Source organism: Neodiprion lecontei, chromosome 1, assembly GCF_021901455.1.
Source record: "Neodiprion lecontei isolate iyNeoLeco1 chromosome 1, iyNeoLeco1.1, whole genome shotgun sequence".
Lineage (NCBI taxonomy): Eukaryota > Metazoa > Arthropoda > Insecta > Hymenoptera > Diprionidae > Neodiprion > Neodiprion lecontei.
In genome coordinates, this window is record NC_060260.1 from 36,409 (window position 1) to 55,366 (window position 18,958).

At 42.2% G+C, this 18,958-nt stretch overlaps 2 protein-coding genes across 4 annotated transcripts in view; both read right to left on the reverse strand.

Moving 5' to 3' along the window:
• Positions 1–2,702: 2,702 nt before the first annotated feature.
• The window catches only part of LOC107221824, a 30,688-nt gene continuing 14,432 nt past the window's right edge, over positions 2,703–18,958 (reverse strand). For all 3 annotated transcript variants that reach the window (XM_015660959.2, XM_046746509.1, XM_046746510.1), the window contains one exon: positions 2,703–15,295. In XM_015660959.2, coding sequence (XP_015516445.2) covers positions 7,113–15,295 — 8,183 coding nt within the window. In that variant the 3' untranslated portion in view covers positions 2,703–7,112. The remainder of the gene's footprint in view (positions 15,296–18,958) is intronic.
• LOC107221833 lies at positions 15,323–18,796 on the reverse strand. The gene has a single exon (XM_015660972.2). The coding sequence runs from the start codon at positions 17,691–17,693 to the stop codon at positions 16,560–16,562; it is 1,134 nt and encodes a 377-aa protein (XP_015516458.1). The 5' UTR covers positions 17,694–18,796; the 3' UTR covers positions 15,323–16,559.

Genomic DNA, 18,958 nt, shown 5'->3' on the forward strand with positions numbered 1-18,958 from the left:
GCTCGCAGTGTATATCGGAACATACCCTGACTGACAGTACTGTCAGCAATCTTTCATCTCTTTTGCGCTGCTGAGTTCATGGACAGATCTGTCTCTGTCCTAGGGAATTTTCAGTAGTGGCAGTCAATTTACGAACACGGCCAAAGTGAGGCGGAGGCGTGAGCGAGAGAGTTACATGCCTAATATCATCGGTCTCTCTCGGTTCGCACCTCGTTAGCCGATAGGTGAAAGAAACGCGGGGCGCGAGAGCATACCCCTATAAACAAACATTCGTAAATATGACTGAAAGTCGCACTCTCATTCATTAACTTTCTAATTAAGTCTTGTAGCTGCACTATATAGCTATGCATTTGTTCACTGTTTAGGTCGTTTAACCAGAGTTCTTCTCTAACTTCTTCTACTCTAACGTCCAACCGGAGGGTGAACCGCGTCTCCCCCAACCAACTTAAACGGATAAATCTTAAAACTACGCGAAACGAAATAATCGACGCGCGTGTCTAAGGAAAACCTAACACGTCCTACCTATTCGAGCGCTCGAGACTAACTAACTTGCGCTGCGCCCTCACCGGCCAAGCGAACGTACGTAACTGCCGATTCGAGTATCGGCCGACGAATTTCTGGCGTGGACAATAAGTACGTAATTTGAATTACTATAACGTTGAACTACTTGTCATGTGGAATAAGAAAGTAAATCTACTGTTGTGACCCTTTAGTCATCTTATACGTGGTGAATAGGTACATCATACAAATATAACGAAACTAAAATATTTGTTGTTATAAATTTACAAACTAACATAATATTAATAAAGTTGCGCGAACATTCACCTTGGGCAATAAAAACCTCTCTCTCTCTCTCTCTCTCTCTCTCTCTCTCGCGCGCGCGCGCGCGCGTGCGTGTGTGTGTGTGTGTGTGTGTGTATCGTCGTACTATATTTATAGGTATAAAGATACCGCCGCCGCCGTCATGTCAAGAATCTTCGACTTTCGATCTTCGATCTTCGATCTTCTATCACTAACAAACACCAACAACGACAAAAAAAAATTAACTCATTCGCGGGTATTAGGGAGAGGCTAATAGAAGTCCACAAAACTGGCACCCCGTTACGTCTCATTGTCTCATTTGTCAACAGTCCTACTTACCATTTGGCTAAGTATATTAATAACATCTTGAAATCTTTGAGCTCCAGGCCAAAGCCGAATGTAAAGGATAGCATTGAATTTGTTGTTAACATTAAGAATTGTTAGATTAAAGAAGGTCATATGTTAGTATCACTAGTCGTCATTTTCCACTTTACGAATGTTCCAACAGATTTGGCGAATTTCGTCAGTTGTAAGCAAATGAGATCAAATAAAAAAAAATGCACTACCTTTCGACGAATTTAGCTCAGCCCTACTACTTTGTTTCGACGCTTCAGTCTTTACGTTCGACTGGTCCATTTACACACAAACGTTCAGTCTGCCAATGGGATCTCCCCTATCCCTCATCTTATCATATTTTGTTATGGAGCTTCTTGAAACCAAGGCGTTAAATTCATTACCCTTCCAGCCCACGTTTTATTGTAGATGTGTCAATGATATTTTATTCACGGCTCCGTTAAACTTCATTGATTATTTATTCTCAGAGTTCAACAAGTTTCATGTCAGATTTGAATTCACTTGTGAATTGGAATCTAACGATAACATCAGTTTCCTTGATGTGTCTGTAATAAGACTACGGGTAAAAGGTTAATTACTGATTGGTACCACAAACCAACTTGGTCGGGTAGATATATGAATTTTTTCTCACACCATCCCTCCCATCAAAAAATATAATTCCGCTCGATATAATGCTACTCTATACAATTCCGCTCGCTATGATTCTGCTCGCTATAGTTCCGCTCGAAATGATACCGCTTGATATAATTTCGCTCGCTATAATTCCGCCTGGAAAAGGGGTTACTCGGTGTCAACGGTCATGAATAAGAATAACATATCTTTGACGTTACGGCCCTTCGAGGGATGCCCTCCTTAGAATAAAATTAATTTATCACGAGGAGAAAAAAAAACAACGAAATACATCTTATAAGACACTTGTAAACAACTCAAAAATGCTCTTTGCAAACTCGAGTCAATAAATTATCCTTCCTTTCAGTACATGGAGCTATCTTTCAGACAACTTTTCATCAAGTCCGCAAGCAATTATAGACAACTTTTCGACTTGCCGGAAATACGACTTTCAAAATATAACTTTTCGGCACCTTTGAGATATAGTGCTGCTTGGAAATTGTTATGAAATTCTGTGAATATTATAATATTTTAATATGATACTTTAATGTGAAATTTGTGAGGTCCTTTTATGTTTTCGGTTTTATAGATACTTGGAAATTATTTGATAAATTCATCATCTCGTACGATGAACAACAATATTAGTAATTCTTTACCTGCAACGACTTATTCAGTAAGTCAAATATTTGCTCTCGCTGAACATATTTACTCACAGCATGTACTTCGTAGGCTGCGAACACCGCGTTTTGATAGTATATTCGAAAGATAATTGATCTCTGTTTGTTCAGCTTAATTCACAGATTGTGGTGTGAAAAGAATATTATGTACCCGAATTACTGTGATCGCACCACGGTTAAATGACAAAGGTTAGAGGGATAGACGGCGAAATGGAAAAATCTTTCGACTCATTCTCAGATGTTGGTTACAGAACTGAAAAGTTTAAAAAACATGGTATAATTTTAATAAACCGTCAAGAATATATTACAAGTTGAAAAACGTGTGGATACGATTTTAATACAAACATGAAAATGCAACCGAAGATGTACATTATACGATCATAATTGCTAGATTTATACGTACGAGTACGTACGCAATCCTTATACTGATTACAGCTCATACATGCACAATACATATATTTATGTATATATAATATAACACGTACGTACATATATATATATATATATATATATATATATATATATACACATAGATACATACATACATACATATATGTATAGGGGAGACCGAAGTACGACGGACCCGCGAAGCCGCTAGTTATTTTTTTTGGCTTTTGAGCAGAGGGTACAAGTTATTTTGGTCTGTCTTGAGCAGTTTCATCATTGTTTTACCATAATTGCAACAAAAAAAAAAATTTACGGGACATGATGCATTTTTACTTACTTACTTTTTACTTTTTTTTTGTTTTACATGATTTATTTTCATATAATTCTGCATCCTTTAATTTCACCTCTATTGATTAAATCATTGATTTTATCTAGCAATATGTATGATAAAAAAATGTATACTCCGGAGCAAACGGCCTTCGTGTAAAATATCATTTAGGAAAAAAATTTTCCAACATGTTTTTGTCCTAAAAGAATATTGCATTCTTTTATTCAACACATATTAAACAAACCTTTAATAATATCTCAGTATTGATAATAAAAAATTTCTTTTTTTTTTTGCTTGTCTAAATTTTTTGAGGGGTCCATCAAATCCTGGTTTACCCTATATATGTACGTATATACATATATCACGTCAAATAAATACGCATGAGTGATGATAAAGAAATTGGAATTATAGTAATAGTACAAAATATTCTAGCGCAATATCATAGATTGAATAGATGTGATATCAAAACACATAAGCAGACGTTTGTTAAAAAATAATATTCTGTTTTCCGACTCGCGCTCTCGTGCGAGTGTATGTGTGTGCGCGCGCGCGCGTGTGTGTGTGCGTGCGTGCGTGCGTGCAAGCGTGTGTGCGCGCGCGGGAATGCATATACCTGAGTTTATGTATGTTTACTTGAAAGTATGATGAAGGACACAAGCATAACTATGCATATATAAATTATCTTTGACGTTTATTGTTTGACCATATATGCTGGGTGAACTGAAAGCAAAAACGATCAAATATAGAGATTTTCATGTCTGCTTGTAAAATATGATCTCTGCTCAACTCTTCGCTTATTGTTAGTTTGCATGGCAACGATGAATCCTGAGCAATACGTTTTCATTTAGTCCGTTACCTGAAAGGAAAGTATTTGTAAAGCTTCTTGATGATAATTAGATCATAAAAATATCGCAACATAGGTATAATACATACATATTACGTACAATGTGTCCTCAATTTTTGTACACGCGAGTGTTGTGATTTAAGTATGCGTTGAAAAATTCCTCAATATGTGTCTACATATATAATTACACATACTATACAGTACAATTTTTGCGATATTATTCAGTCATTTAAAATGACAAAATACCGTTTCCCAAATTCTTGGACTATTGCTGTGATTTGCACATCTTGGTTTATAATTTCGGAAACAGTCAATACTAATTTGCATACATCTTCTAATGACAGCTGGTGACATTTCCAAGATTCATTCTTCTACCTGGTTTGATGAGAAAAAGAATGGTCCGAACCAAACGAATAAATTTATTTGTGGATGGTGGAAAAACTTTTTTGCAGTTTTAATCGAATTTCACTAGCGGTCGCTACGTCTTTTGTTGGTTTAAAAAAAAACTTATGCTCTGCATTTTATCCCATCAGATCCTTCTTCGCTTCGACGAGAAACTATTCACAGTAACAAAATATGTTTTTTCCATCCACAAAGATAATCTTTCGTGGAACCAAGAATTTTTTTTTTTTCTCACAAGAAAAGTATGTGAGGTTTATCACGCCGATTCCCTTCCATTTGTGATACGTTGCAGTAAATCAGAAACGTTGGATACTTTTTTCACGTACTAATTTGGCTGTTCAAGTGGTAAAAATCTTTCCTAAAGTGGACTCAAGAAAAAATAAGCGGTACACCTACTGAGGATAAAAATTCTACGTATATTTTCGTCTTTTAATAGTAAATAATGTCTACTCGATTTTATCTAAAACTTTTACCTCATTACCGATGAATCCTAAGATACTGATTTTTGAGAGCTCAACCTCAGGCATGATTTATACCCTAAACGGCCGAATTAGCATGTAAAACATTACATCTCTACATGCCTAATGATGCACTACAACAAGTCACAGAATGACGAAATTCTCTGAGGTAAATATCGGGTATGTTCACGGTCACTGGTCAGTGTACCTCAAAAGGTTGAAGAATAAAGCTGTAACGATACTGCATTTTGACAAAACTTTATCAGCCTTTCTTAAGCTGCATCATAGACAAGAAAAATCACATGAAATAGGCGCCTCCAGGCAATATGATATTTTTCTTTGTACTATTTCCTTCGTGAATACAGACTGATCATTGGATAGAAATTCAGGACTTGTATCTTCCAATTGTTTTCTACAGACGAAAATGAAATTATAATAATCCATCGTATCTTGTCATACCTACACATCTGCAACTTCGGAAACTTTTTTTATGAGTCGACGTGAGTGGCTTGTTTTAATAGTACTTTTCATAGCAAGGGCGTTAATCCAACGCCCAAGTTGCAAACATTAGTTTTTGATACAGTGGGTGAAAAATGCCTCACGAAATTGCATGGATTTTAATTTTTTAAATACTAAATACAATTTCATAAAACCAAGTAACGCAGAAATCATACTGACGGAAGGAATTGGGCAGGAGCGGGGTTCAGGGGCACGAGGGTGGAGATGCAGGAGGGCGCGACCGCTACGGTGTTTTTTCGATGATGTTAGGAGCAGCGCTCACTCGCGCGTTGATAATCCATTTGGACTGAGGGTCTTAATTCGCCAAGGCCGGCCGGCAAACACGAGAAACACACAATTTTAATCTTTCGCTTACGCGAAAGTGACATGATACACTGTACGAAGCGTAGTTTTGCATAGTATTACTCCAAAACTGCGTGTTTCAGTTAGAAATGATGATTTTCGAAAACTTTTATTTTATGCCCCCGAAGGCATGAAACTGGCATTTTATGTCCACAAATGGCGGTGTGATAATAGGCATTTTCGCCGACTGCATCAGAAAAGATGTTCTCTATACTGATTGGGAGTACTCGCGATACACGGGTATACACTCTGGGAAGATTATTTAACGAATGGGTCACCCACAAGCAAAGCACACTGAAAACGTTAGTGCAGATATTTGCTTGTCAACCGGATTTATTACTTTGATTAGCGAAAGTTTTAACCGAGTCGTTGAAACACTGAATGTGAAAATAGTATTCTTATATTATAGAACGGTGCACACCGATAAGCTGCCGTCGATAATTTCACATATTAGGTATAATCGCGATCGCCGAGAGTCTCACGCAACCCCGAGCCGCACATCACCATCAATGCCAACACACGCCCAACTTTTACCATAGCCGAGCTTAGCGAGCAAATGCTGTGACGTCAACTTGTGCGAGTGTTACGGCGCTGGCGGTGACGCGGAGTTTGAAGTTTCCTCTTTCATGCGAGACTCTCGGTATAATAAACGTTACACATAGTTGTTGTAGGTGGTACCCATACGTGAAGATCCTGCTGAAAATAATTACTCCACGGTGAAAAATCATATACATCATCAGGTTTTCAGACGACGTTCCTACACGTGAAATCATACCTAATGTAGGTCTGATTGAGTATGAACTTTCTATAATATGAAATTACGATATGTGGGTATGTACCTAAACCTACAGGTAGAGTTGCCTTGTGTGTCGAGAATGGGAGAAGCGTACCTGACGCGAAATCGATCGCAAAGTCACGCATAGAATGAGACAATTCATAGCATTGTATACGTATTTACGGTTATACGATAATTGCGTCAGAATGGTATTTGTTTGGAAGGATTCCATAACTTCGTTGATTGGCTGAAGGGGCGAAGTTCGCCTTAGATAATCTCTTTCCATTCCTGACATACAGGACAACTTACCTTGTACACCATTTTGTATAACTTGAAGGCATGCACAGAAAACTATTCCGAAAGGAAAAAATCACTCTCAGTATGCATGCTGGTAGTTTCCATTTGTAATTACAATTTATCAAGATTGTTTTCATACCGGACCTTTCGATTCCAGGATTTTTATTACTCGATGAGTGCATGGGGAACAAGGGACGTTGAGAAGCTACAAATTTTATCTCTTACTACGCTTTGTCAACTTCATTTGTGACCGTTATGGTTAAGCAAAATTTAAATCAGCTTACGTACCTATCAATATTTATACAGCCGACATCATATTTTATGTCCCGTTGTTGGGCAGATTACATTTCAAGCTCGTATTCGCTAGGCTTCCCGCTTCGGCCGATGAAACGCGCCTGACAGACGAATTGTCAGTATCACTTCTTTCAGAATAATTTCGGTTACCGCAGCTTGCTTCGCGACTCTTATCCTGCACAATATTATCCTCCTGATGTTCCGAGGAAGGTATTTCCAATGAGTCGGAGGAAATTCGCCTGCAGGAATTATCAAATTGATCAAAGGTGCAGCCCGGCGGCAGTTCTCGCGGGTCACGGGTGTTGTTGAGGGAATCCGAGCTCAGGGACGGTAAGTCCAAGTTCGTTTTCATTTCCAACGAATCCGAGCTCCTGCAAAGGGGGTCGCGTCTCTTGTCAACAGCGTGATCATCAAATTCCAACGAGTCCGTACTAGTTTCCATAATGTCCTGATCTTTCAATTGTACCTGCACCACACGGGACTGGCCTTCATGTAGCACTATCGCACAACAATTGGCGGCTACTTCGATTGCCTTGCTTTGCCCTGGGCCTAAGTTACCACCGGGGCCCCTAGAGTCTGTCTCGGTGATATCAATCTGTGAAATATCTTCTGCCGTGTCATCTTGACGATCAAATTTCTCCACGTTCGATTGAGCAATGCGAATAATCTCGTCGATCTCTCTGATACGCTTCTCGTAATCGTCGGAACCCGACGTGCTGGGATTAAAAGATGCCGGAGCACTCGATTCTGCCTTCGTTCTTGCTAGACTTTCTAGCTTGTATCGATTTTCGGGACTTTCATGGTCAAGAAGATCCTCTTCCTCCCTAGCTCGCAACTCAATCATGTGGGCCTCGCGGCAGGCTGTCTCCAACCCTTCAAAATCCTTCAACGAGGACAACGACACATCATCCCCGTGACCTGACCGACCTGTGAGATAACGCCTCGGTAGACTACCATTGTTTATTGAATCCTGCGAGCCACAATGCAATTTTTTCGAACTTTCCATCGCCACGGCATTCTCGAGGCTCTCAAATTCTTGCAAAGAGCTAAGTGATAAATTGTCATGCTCGGACGGCTTGGTAAAGTATTTTCTTCCCGCGAGTACATCATACTCAGGCGTGCTGCCCAGACTCCCACGTGCACTACCAATGCTTCCAACTGACTCCTTGTGACTTCCCAAGCTTCCGAAACGACTGCTGCTCGCCTCGAAGTCGGTTATCTCCTCCTCTTTTATGTCCTCCAGCGGGCCACGATCGTATTCGATCTCATAACCACGGGCATCTGTCTGGAACTGCATCTCGACCCATTTCTTGCCGCCTTCGTAATGCTCGTCATCCGAATACGACTGAGAATACAAATGTTCTTCGTTTGATACCTGAGGCGGGCTATCCTCTGATTCAAAGTCGAACAATTCGTTATTTCTAACCTGCAGCTGGCTCGTCGGCTGTGAGTGATCTTCGTGATTAGTGTTAGTAATCAAGTTCTCTACCTCCCTGTCGTAAGTTTTGACGTTTGCGCATACTATATTGATACTACTTATGTGGATGCTCTTTCCCTCAGAGTCGAATTCCTCCGCTTCCCGGCCCACTTCTTCTATAACGACAAAGTCATCGATAATGTCTGGCTTGTCGACTAACTCGAACGAATCGCTGTCGGGGGAATGTCGCTCTTGTCTCTCTTTATCAAAACGGTCGATGACCGTTTCCAATGATATTGCGGATGCTGTGGATGTGGACACACTGGCCTGTTGTATCAATGACAAGTGCGGCCGCTGCTCGAATCCCGTGAATTTGATTTCGGCATCAGTTACCGTAGCTCCTTCCTCCTCTCTAACATCCATTGTCTTTGACTCTATGATACTACTAGAACTGCAGGCGTTCGTTCCCATCCAATTCTCGATGACAACAGACTCTGACTCACCCAATGGGCTGACCGTGTTATCGCTTAACACCCTCTTATCCTTGGAGGTAACCTGAGTACAGACGCTTTGGATGCCATCTTCATCTACGCGAGACGTCGTTATGTCGACAGATTGCATTTGACTATCTCCAACAAATTCATTCCCAATAATTAATGTCGTGGATGTGGCGTTGTCGATAGATTTGATTTGCAATGCATTTTCGCTATTGGAAGATTGACGTTCGCAAGTATCCATCTCGACTGAGCCGATGTTCTCGCAGGGCTCGTCATCGTGTTGAAATATCATTTCAGAGGATCTTTTCATACGGGAGGTTGCCACAGAGGACACGTTCGCCTCAACGATATTGCAGGCAACCTCACTCGACGCTAGTAATACATAATCATTGTTAGGTGAGTGAGAAGCCTTCAACGTGATTGGTGCATCAACGCAAACTAAATCGTCCTCAAGAACATGATCAACACTTTCGTCGAAATCGTCTCGGTCCATATCGCTTTCCGAAGGCACTAATGTTTCCGAAAGCTCGCTGGAACTTTCGACACTCGCCAAATGTCCGGAACTCTCCGAATAAAGAGATTTTATGGATTCCCTCGAACTCAATGAGCTGATTGCGGTATGATAATCTTGTGAGGTGGGTTTTGACGTCGATGAAGTTTCAACCGACGTCAAAGCTGTCTCGTATTCAGATGCGGTTCCCGATGGTATTCCCAATTGCATTGCCTCAATGTCCGAGGAACTTGGCCTGCTGCCACTTCCTATTTCATAGTCACATGAATGATAGTTACTCTCGCCGGAACTGGAACCGATGTCGGTTTCACTATCTGATCTGATCTTTTTCAGGGCTCTCACCGGTTTATGTCTTCTCCTTGGTGCTGGCTGAGGGGGGCACATCAAGAAGCCATCATCTTTCGTCTCCACGTCGGAACTCGATCTGCTGGCAGGGACGGGAATTGTGACGGAGACGGGGAATGGAACGGGGATGGGGATGGGGCCGGGGTCTGCGGCGGTGACGGGTGCGGTTGTAGCGACGAGGGTCGGAACGCTGACAGTTGAGCAATTATCATTTCCACTTGAATCAGTAGTGGGTGGTTTCTCAACTTTTGCAATCACAACGGCCTCACGTTTCAGGACCTCCATCCGTTTCTTGGACTCTGATTCAAAATCACGCTCATCTATCTCCTTTGTGATTGCACCATTGTCTTTTCGTAGCTCCCTGCTCACTAACTCGAGTTTCTTGCCAATCTCCACTTTCATATCAGCACCAGTACTTCGTGGCCTTGCAACTGGCGAAGCTGCCTCCGCGTCTTCTGTAACATCGTGTTTGTTTGGCTGATCGTTTACGGACGGGGCCCTGTACAGGAAATGTAATTCATTCGGTATCGATTCCGACTCAAGTTTGAACTGAAACTCCGAAGGCGAGTCTTTTATGTGAAAAACCATTTTGCTATTTTCGCTCAACTCCTCAATTAAATCCTGTTTCGCTGCTTCCAAGGATTCCTTCACTTCCGCAATTTCTTTTTTCACCACTTGATCTAACACGGTGATGGCATACCTTGAACTCAGATTAATATTCGTCACTTCTACGTCCTTTCTTGATTTTGTTATGGCACCGGTATCGTGATGAGCCGTTGTGCGGTGATCGGGCGTTGGTTGACTGTCGAATGTCCCGCCACCTACGGTGGTGAGGCTATCATCTTGAGGCATGGCCAGTGCTCGTTGAATTTTCTCATTGTCCGAGGACACAATACATTCAACTGATCCCATGCCTTTTTCGGTACTGCTCGAAGCATCCTCCGCTACAATTTTCTCTCCCCTGTTGTCGGTTCCAGACAGCTCTAAGGCAGTATCATATTCGACTCTACCTTCGATTTGTCCTTTCATCCTGACTGTTTCGTTCTTTCTTTCTTCGGCCAGTTGCATCGGTGATTGAAATTTCATCGTCTCAAAGTAATCTGTTTCATTCGCACCTGTGTCTGTCACTGGAATTGTTTGCTTGTCTGATTTTTCCGAGGTATGTTTTTGGGTAATGGAATCTTCATTCATCAGTTTCACCAAGTTATGTCCCACTTCTCTGCCAGTCGATGATTCGACTTTGAACGCTTCCACGGCTAAGTGTTCCGTGGGAGTCTTGGCGTCAAATTCTTTTTGCAAAGTATCCATCAGCTCTTGACAACTGATATCCAAATTATTTTCAACGAGTTCACTCTCCAATTGTTTGTCGCTTACTGGAATAACCCTGAACTTGGTCTTTGGAGTTTCCTTTTGAATTATCCTCACTACGGTTCCATCATTCACGTTTACATCCTCGCACGCAAAGGAGTGTTCTTTATTCTGACTAATTGGTAGTATCGCATCTTCGTTATTCGCCCCCTCGAGACTGAATTGTTTTACTACTGACTCGTACTCTTCCAGCTCCCGGTTGAATACTTCAGAAGGCTGTAGTGACTCTGATATTTCAATTTTTTCGTCTCCGATCATCCAATTTACAGGTTTTATATCTAGATTTTGTATCCGCATTTTTGGCAATACCGAGGTCGGACTACCAGCTTCAGCGTCATTGATCTTCGCATCAAACGCCATGTCGTAATTGTTCCTCACATGGTCGTCAACGATCGGATCATCAGCCGAGTTTGACTGCTTGAAAAGTGTAACTGAACCAATAGCTTCAGCTCTTTCGCTGCAAAGCATGACACGCAAAGTACTTGCCCCTGAATGATCCTTCACTGTTGTGTAACTCTGGCTAACCACGCAACGCTCACGGGCGTCTTCGTTCGTATTCCACAAAATCGATTCTTCCGTAACGTTTACATCTCTAGGTTCGATTATTTCCAATACCCGAGCGCCAGACTTCCTCAAAGTTGTCGCGTCCCACGCGGCCAGCTCGTCGAACGATTCTTTCCGCGAAAAGGCTATGGCTCGACCATCCTGATCGAAAATATTTGTAGTTGCTTGCTGCTGCATTTCTTCTAAAGGATATGCAGGTGAACCTAGTTTCCGTCTATTTCCCATCTCATTCGAATCGATCTCTATAGAGTCTTCCGCCTCGGTGTGATCTGACGTGGTGCTAGGACTTATCGTCATGTCTTGATCATGAAACAACCTCCTGCCGGAGGTTTCAGAGGGAAAGCTTCCTTCTCTGTTACGAGATCCCGGCGAAGACTCCTCGTCTCTCGTCAGGTCCTCGGTTGTACTAATGCTTTCCTGTTTCGATTCTCGGCCAAGCTTGTAATGATGTAATTTAGCGTTGGTCATTCGCTCTTGAGATGAATAATCCTCCACTTTTTCAACGCTTTGATTCGCTAGATTCACTGCAAGAATTGATGTATTTTCTATTTCTGTTTCTATAGACTGAATTATCGTTTCGGCGATCCTTCGAACTTCAGACTGCTTCGTTAAGATACCGTCATCGTTCGGGAAGATTTTCACCTCCGCTATCGGTTCGTCGATTATTGCGCGATCACGAGATTTGGCTCGTACTATTTCTTCATCATCAACATGGTATCTAATATTTTCTGATTCCCTGCTGGTTACGCTACCGGTTACTGCAGTACGACTTGACACCGCTGCTCCTTTCGCGGACGAATTGTCTGCATCGAAAGATGTGGCAGTACGTTCAGACAAACACCCCCCCTTCGCTGTCACAAAGTCTGTGCATATTCCAACACTCGCGTAAGCTGCAGTTTCCCCGAAACTACAGACGTTTGTTTCGTCTGTGAGAAAACCATGTTCATCCTCGAGTAATTTGACTGCCTCTTGTTGGACACTGTCAAAGATTTTCGTGTCGGCCGACCCTTCAGCTATAAAAGACTTACCATCGTCGAGCAGTTTCACAGTCGTATCCCGATTCAATGTCACCTCCAATTCTTTCTTATTGTGATCGATTTCTGCCACCCTTTTCGTCAGGGTCTCTTTTGCCAATGTTGAATCCATTCTTTCGGTTGCCTTTTCTTGTAATAATTCTTTCTGTGTGACAGTTATAAGTGCTTCTGCCGTGATGGCATACATTTCCGAAGAGATGGTTTCTTTCTCTTCCGATTTCGCTGACATCCTATAATCGGCCGTTGACGTCATCGACGCAAATTCTCCCTCGGCACTACCAGATGTCTTTTCAATTAAGTGAGACGCGTTCATCGGATCGGCTGCGAAAGTTTCATCCTTAGAGTTCACCGACTCAATCGTAACGTCTGACAGGGAAATTTCGTCTGTAGACTCGTAGACAGAGAGACGCATCGTTTTCTCGGTCCTGAGCGAGTCGCGGACTCTGTGAGACACCTGGCTCGCCTGAGTATCATTCGTCATTTCTATCTTGGATGAATCGGTCACATTCAGGTACAGCGTAGCTGCTGGGAAACTTTCCTTAGGAGTTTCTGTGGCCTCGGCGTGAGGTTGAACCTCGCTCTTGTATCGATGTACAAATCTTTCATCTGTTTCTGCCTTGGATCCTTCAGCGGTGCGTCTTGGTATACGCGATTCCGATTCTTTTCCATCGGAGTTACCCGCGATAATTTTCCGGTGAGAAGTCCTCGGCCGTGCCTTAAGCTCCGATTGTAGCACTAATGAGATATGTTGATCGCTGGCAACGGGAATTCTGCTTCCCGCAGTGTCTTTGCGTTTCACCGGTTGTGTCTCGTCTTCCATCTTCGTCAAACCAACGTGTTTAGGGATTCGTGAATCATATTCTCTCTTCGTCATGTCAATTTTAAAGGAATTCGTTTGATCCGCGGACATCGCTGGCACATCCTCACTCGTGATTTCACTATCTGAAAATTCGTAACAAGCCTTCATTTCACATTGCCGTGCCAGACCTTCGGACTGTCTCGTCGTTTCTGTCAGTACCAATCTATTAGCTTCTTCCGATTGAGAATCGTCACTCAGCTTGTTCGATGGATTGCTGGCAATGATGTCCCGAATAGATACAGAAATTCCCTCACTCAATGCAATGTTTTCTGGTAAGGCAGGCAGGCATTCATCCTTGATTCGAATAGATTTCGTGTCATTCTCCTCCGATGGTTGCGTACTTACGTCTGAATCAGTTTCTAATGGAAACTCTGCCGTTCCATGGTCAACATTTTCAATCTCTGGGCAAGATCCTTCTCTGTTGTCGTGCTGCTTTGAAACGGTTTCATAACCCAGTGATCTGTCATCGACATAGCGGCTCCCCAGATTCAAATAATTTGCATCCGCCTCACTGCGTTCTACCAATTTCAACTGTATGTGGTCCGCGACTGAATCAGCATTGCCGACAGCTTCACCGATGTCTTTCCACGTTTGACGTGATGCGTGTTGTCTTTCGCCTACGAGAAAATCGTGACAGGTCCTAATCACCGAGATTGGCGATGCATTGGCTATACATGGTGATATGTTTAATATGTCATCGAATGTTACTAAGTTGTTACTTCTCCTATTGAACAATAATTTTTTCACAACATCATCATTTGCAAGAACTTGTTCTACTCGTTCGTCATCAGCTCCGTAATCTAATTCTGAGTTGACGCTTTCACCCAACGTTTTCATTGGCTCTCCGAGCTGCATCTGTTCATCGTTCGATGGGGTAAATGGTATTTTTGACTTCACGGGTTTCACGCTTGGAATGTCATGCAGATTCTCCGCCGCTGATTCGCTACATTCCTCTGTCACGTTACACATGTTATCGGTAACGTTTATTATAACGTTATCAGTTTTACTTGGCACTACGCTGGCATATTCCTCGTCTCCCTGACGTACACTGATGACCCCTTTGTGAGGAATCGTGACGTCTAACTGTTGTTTCTCCCTTTTTGCCACCCTTACTTTTTTCATCAAGTCAAAATCAACCGGTACCTTTGGACTCAGTGTAGTCTTTGCGGGTGCCATTAATTCCCTCTGAATCTGTTCTTCGAAGTAATGAGCCTTTTCAGCTACGGAACACTCGGAAATATCGGGTATATCAATGCAATTCTTCCGTTCTTCGTCCACTGTCCCATCACCCTCCGCCATCACCTCAATCAATTCTTCCCTCCCGCGTATCATCAAAGAGCTACTCTTAGTAAGCTGACTACAAATGTCTTCTGTTGCTAATTCCACGTTATTTTGTGGAACTTCCATTTCGGATTGGTCAATGCTGCTGATGATTCTCTGTTTGCCAATCTCCTCCCAGAATTTCAGCTTCTCGGAGTACGTTTGTTTCTCAACATCAGGCGGGCCATCATCGCTTCGTTTACCGGCGTCTACTTTATCAAGATAACTAGCATCTACGATTTCTAGGGGGCAAGCCGCACTTTGAGCAAAGGATTCTCTGATAAAGACGGCATCTAGAACAACCAAGAAATTTCCTCGTATTATTTTTTTTATTTTTTTTATTACCAACCCATACAGGGGTATACAACATGTATTATATGTATATGTATATGACCATATATCGAACTGTAACATCAATCAGTAAAATGATGTTGGTGACCAAACATATGATAATGGGACTTGGCAGATATAATGACAAACCTTTCAAGATTGGATTATACAAGTACAGGTTAAAGATACACCTTTCCAACGTATGTCGACCGTCTATAATAATTATGTAATTTTATATTATACATTGCAAGTCTGCATCTACCTTACACCTGCATTCAATATACATGTTTCCTCACATGCACGTGCAGGTACAGTTTTACATGTGAACGGGATCAAAATATAGGAACGAGCCGGGAATTTACACACACAACGTAAAGATGTCATAAACATGCATAGTTGTTTCTGAACTGAAGATGACTTCGGCACCATATACCGCACCTAATTTTCGTCCATGTAGTTGTCATCCTTCGCCATTTTGCCATTTACGTTATGTTATATAATATACCCACATGTATGTACCAACAGTAGCGTTAAAAAGTATTTTGAGAATACGAAATTCGTTATTATTTTGATGCATAATTCTTATTTTTCATCACTGCAACTTTATTTTCTAGCGAACGAAAGTTAATTTTCTACAATAATGTAGAACATAGAATTTGTTTTAATAAAAAATATAATTGGTTTTCATATTTTATATTTGTGTATAACCAACCTAATTACTATCTTTGTCAAAATACTTTTGACTGCTACTGTATGTATGTATATATGTTAGATACACCTTTGTCCATTAGACCTCTCGTTGTCAGACGGATACTTTGCATATCATACCTTACAAGCTGCTAATGCATATACATATCCAGAGCTTTTTCTTGGAAGGGCCTGCTCGTAGCGCTCGCTATCAGCGTGCTTAATTTTGATTGGCTGACATCCATGCTCACAGCCTGAAGCATAAAACTTTACTGACAACGGACAAGGACAAGTTCCCTAGAATGGACCGGTTGACAAGTGTTTACGACGAGATTTTACGAAATTGGCTACATTTATAAACTAGACGAGTGGCATTTATTGTCAGGCAAGTTCTTTCAAGAAAAACTCTCGGTATACCATAATGTATAAGTATACTACTCATTGGTATAATTTACGATTTCGTTTATCGCAATAATTATAATAGTCATCTCTCGAAATGAATATCATGTCCTGTGGCTGTACGCGTGCCATGGAGATACATCACTCAATATCCTCGACGTCGGTATGCCCGTCGGCGGTACCGTCGTAAATCACCGGCTTGTTGACACCCAGACGATGATGAGCTTCGTCGATCATGTTCAAGTTCCTGACAACAATCTGCGACGTTGTCCCAATATCGAGATCTTGGAATATCTCGTCGAATGTCCGACGGGTACCGATTACCGCGTCCTCTTCATCGGATGCGTCCATGTCTTCGCTATCTGTACCCGTTGCCGTGATCACCGGCGGAGGTACAAAGTCATCTCCGTGATCTCGGTTACCTGTGTTGATAGGTACGGCGGCGCCTTCGTCAAAAGACAACTGGTTCCGGACTTCAATTGAAAATGGGCCGTCACCCTCCTTGGTCGTTATCCTCTCGCCGTTCAAGTCCGCGAGTATGTCGGTTCTAATCGGCACGTAAATCGGCCGTCCGGAGTAATCCTCATCGCAGTCATCACCATCGATTGATAAATCCTCGCAATCAGTTTCACGTAGTTGTCCAGAGCAATTAATTACCTTCAATAACTCGTTGGCGGCGACCGCGCTGTCTCTATCATTTTGCAACACCTCGGGTTCACTGCTGTATATGTCATCGCAGTCGGTTAAATTCTCAACGAAACTCTGCCTTCTGCTTTGGTTGGGGGTCGATAGTTTAAGTTCACGTAAATCGATGTCGTTTGCGTTTGTCCCGTGGCATTCGACTTCATCCGTCGTCACCGAAATCGTCGGATTTGGGATGTCGATGTGACCGCACATTTCATGCAGGTCTCTCGACGGTACGACGATAACGGAACGTGGATTCAGCAATACCAACTCACCTTCGGAGTCCGTGTCGGAGAAGTGCAGCGACGCATTGTTTGTCTGAGCGTTCAATCGCCTACGGGCTGTTCGTGATTTGCGTTTCGATTTTCCCGCCGAGCCGTTCACCGATTTCTTCAGCTTCGGCTTCGAAGGCAGAAGATACGACATGTCCCCGGTATTTTTCGCGTTGAATGAATCCACGGTCTCCATGGCACAATTATCGCTCTTTGTGTTCGTCGAATCCCATGCGGGACTTACCGTATTCCCGCAAATTTTCGATTCACACGCTTCAGCCTCTTGATGCGTCGAGAGTGCCTTCGTCACGCTATTCATTCTACCAGGGTGCCTACGTGTATGCACGTATCGTACAGCGTGTCCTCTGTTCCAAGACTTTTTTGTCAATATCCACAGTGCGGGCCGACCTTCTAAGTTACCCAAGTCCGATGATGCTGTCTATCGTATATTATGGCAGTGTTGTATGTATATTAAATTATAACGGTTGTTTATACAATGCCAAAAATTAACACTATATGTACATGCGTTCAACCATTTGGCGATAATACGTCAACACGTCGAGCTAGCTGTCGTACGGATGTACGTTCCTGGTGTTGAATAACAATTTTGCCTACCGTGGCACACGAGATGTCGCATTCAAATGGCGGCTTTTGCCACACTGGAGGTATTTGCATGATACTGCCATGATCTAGTCTCATTCTGTTAAGTTTTAATTAGATTATTGAAGCCATAGCTTATTCCGGGGCTGTAACTTAATTATCCCATTCACGGTCAAATAACGCAAATACGGATAACTTCATTAGTGCGGTCACAGAATGCGACATTCCTTATATTTTTCGTTGATCCAGTCTCTAAACGAAGGTACTAAACTTTCGGCCGTTGAATCAACCGGCGCACGATACTAAACCACGACTTTATTTATGAACATAAGTATGCGAACGTATAGGAAGAGTTTGAAATGATTGTTGTTATTTTTTAAAGATACTGTAAATTGACAATTGAATTTGTCACAAATTGTCGCCTGTAGAATACATAAATCGAATTATCGTAAAGCTAAACTTACAGCTGGGGCCTCCGGTTGAGCTAACGTCATTATACTGCATATAGGTATCTGCCAAGTAAGACATTCGTGTAGTATATGATATTCACGTTCTCAATCTTCCAGATTATTCGCGACGTCATGCCTACTTGCTTCGTTGTGGCTGTTTGTAAAGTCCGCCTTCGCAGTATGTTTCACGTAGATATTATCTTAATGTGCCTCACTGGCCACTACTGGTTTGTAGTATGACACCAACTTAAGTCAGTGCCCTAGACACTGCATCCGTTTCAGTATTCACCTCCGCAGGTGCACCTTTCCTATACACTTTCATGGCCGCGGGGTAACGGATTTTCTCTAAATCATGTTATATCTTCCCGGCGTACAACAGACAATTGGATGGACGTGGTGTGATCTTAGGTAGAAGATTCAAGGAATGCCAAAGTTACCTCACATGATTCACAGCCGGGTGTACAGCTGCACGCAGTACTGCAGTCAGTACAATTACGGTATCAGGCACCGTAAACGAATATCTACAACTACCTGT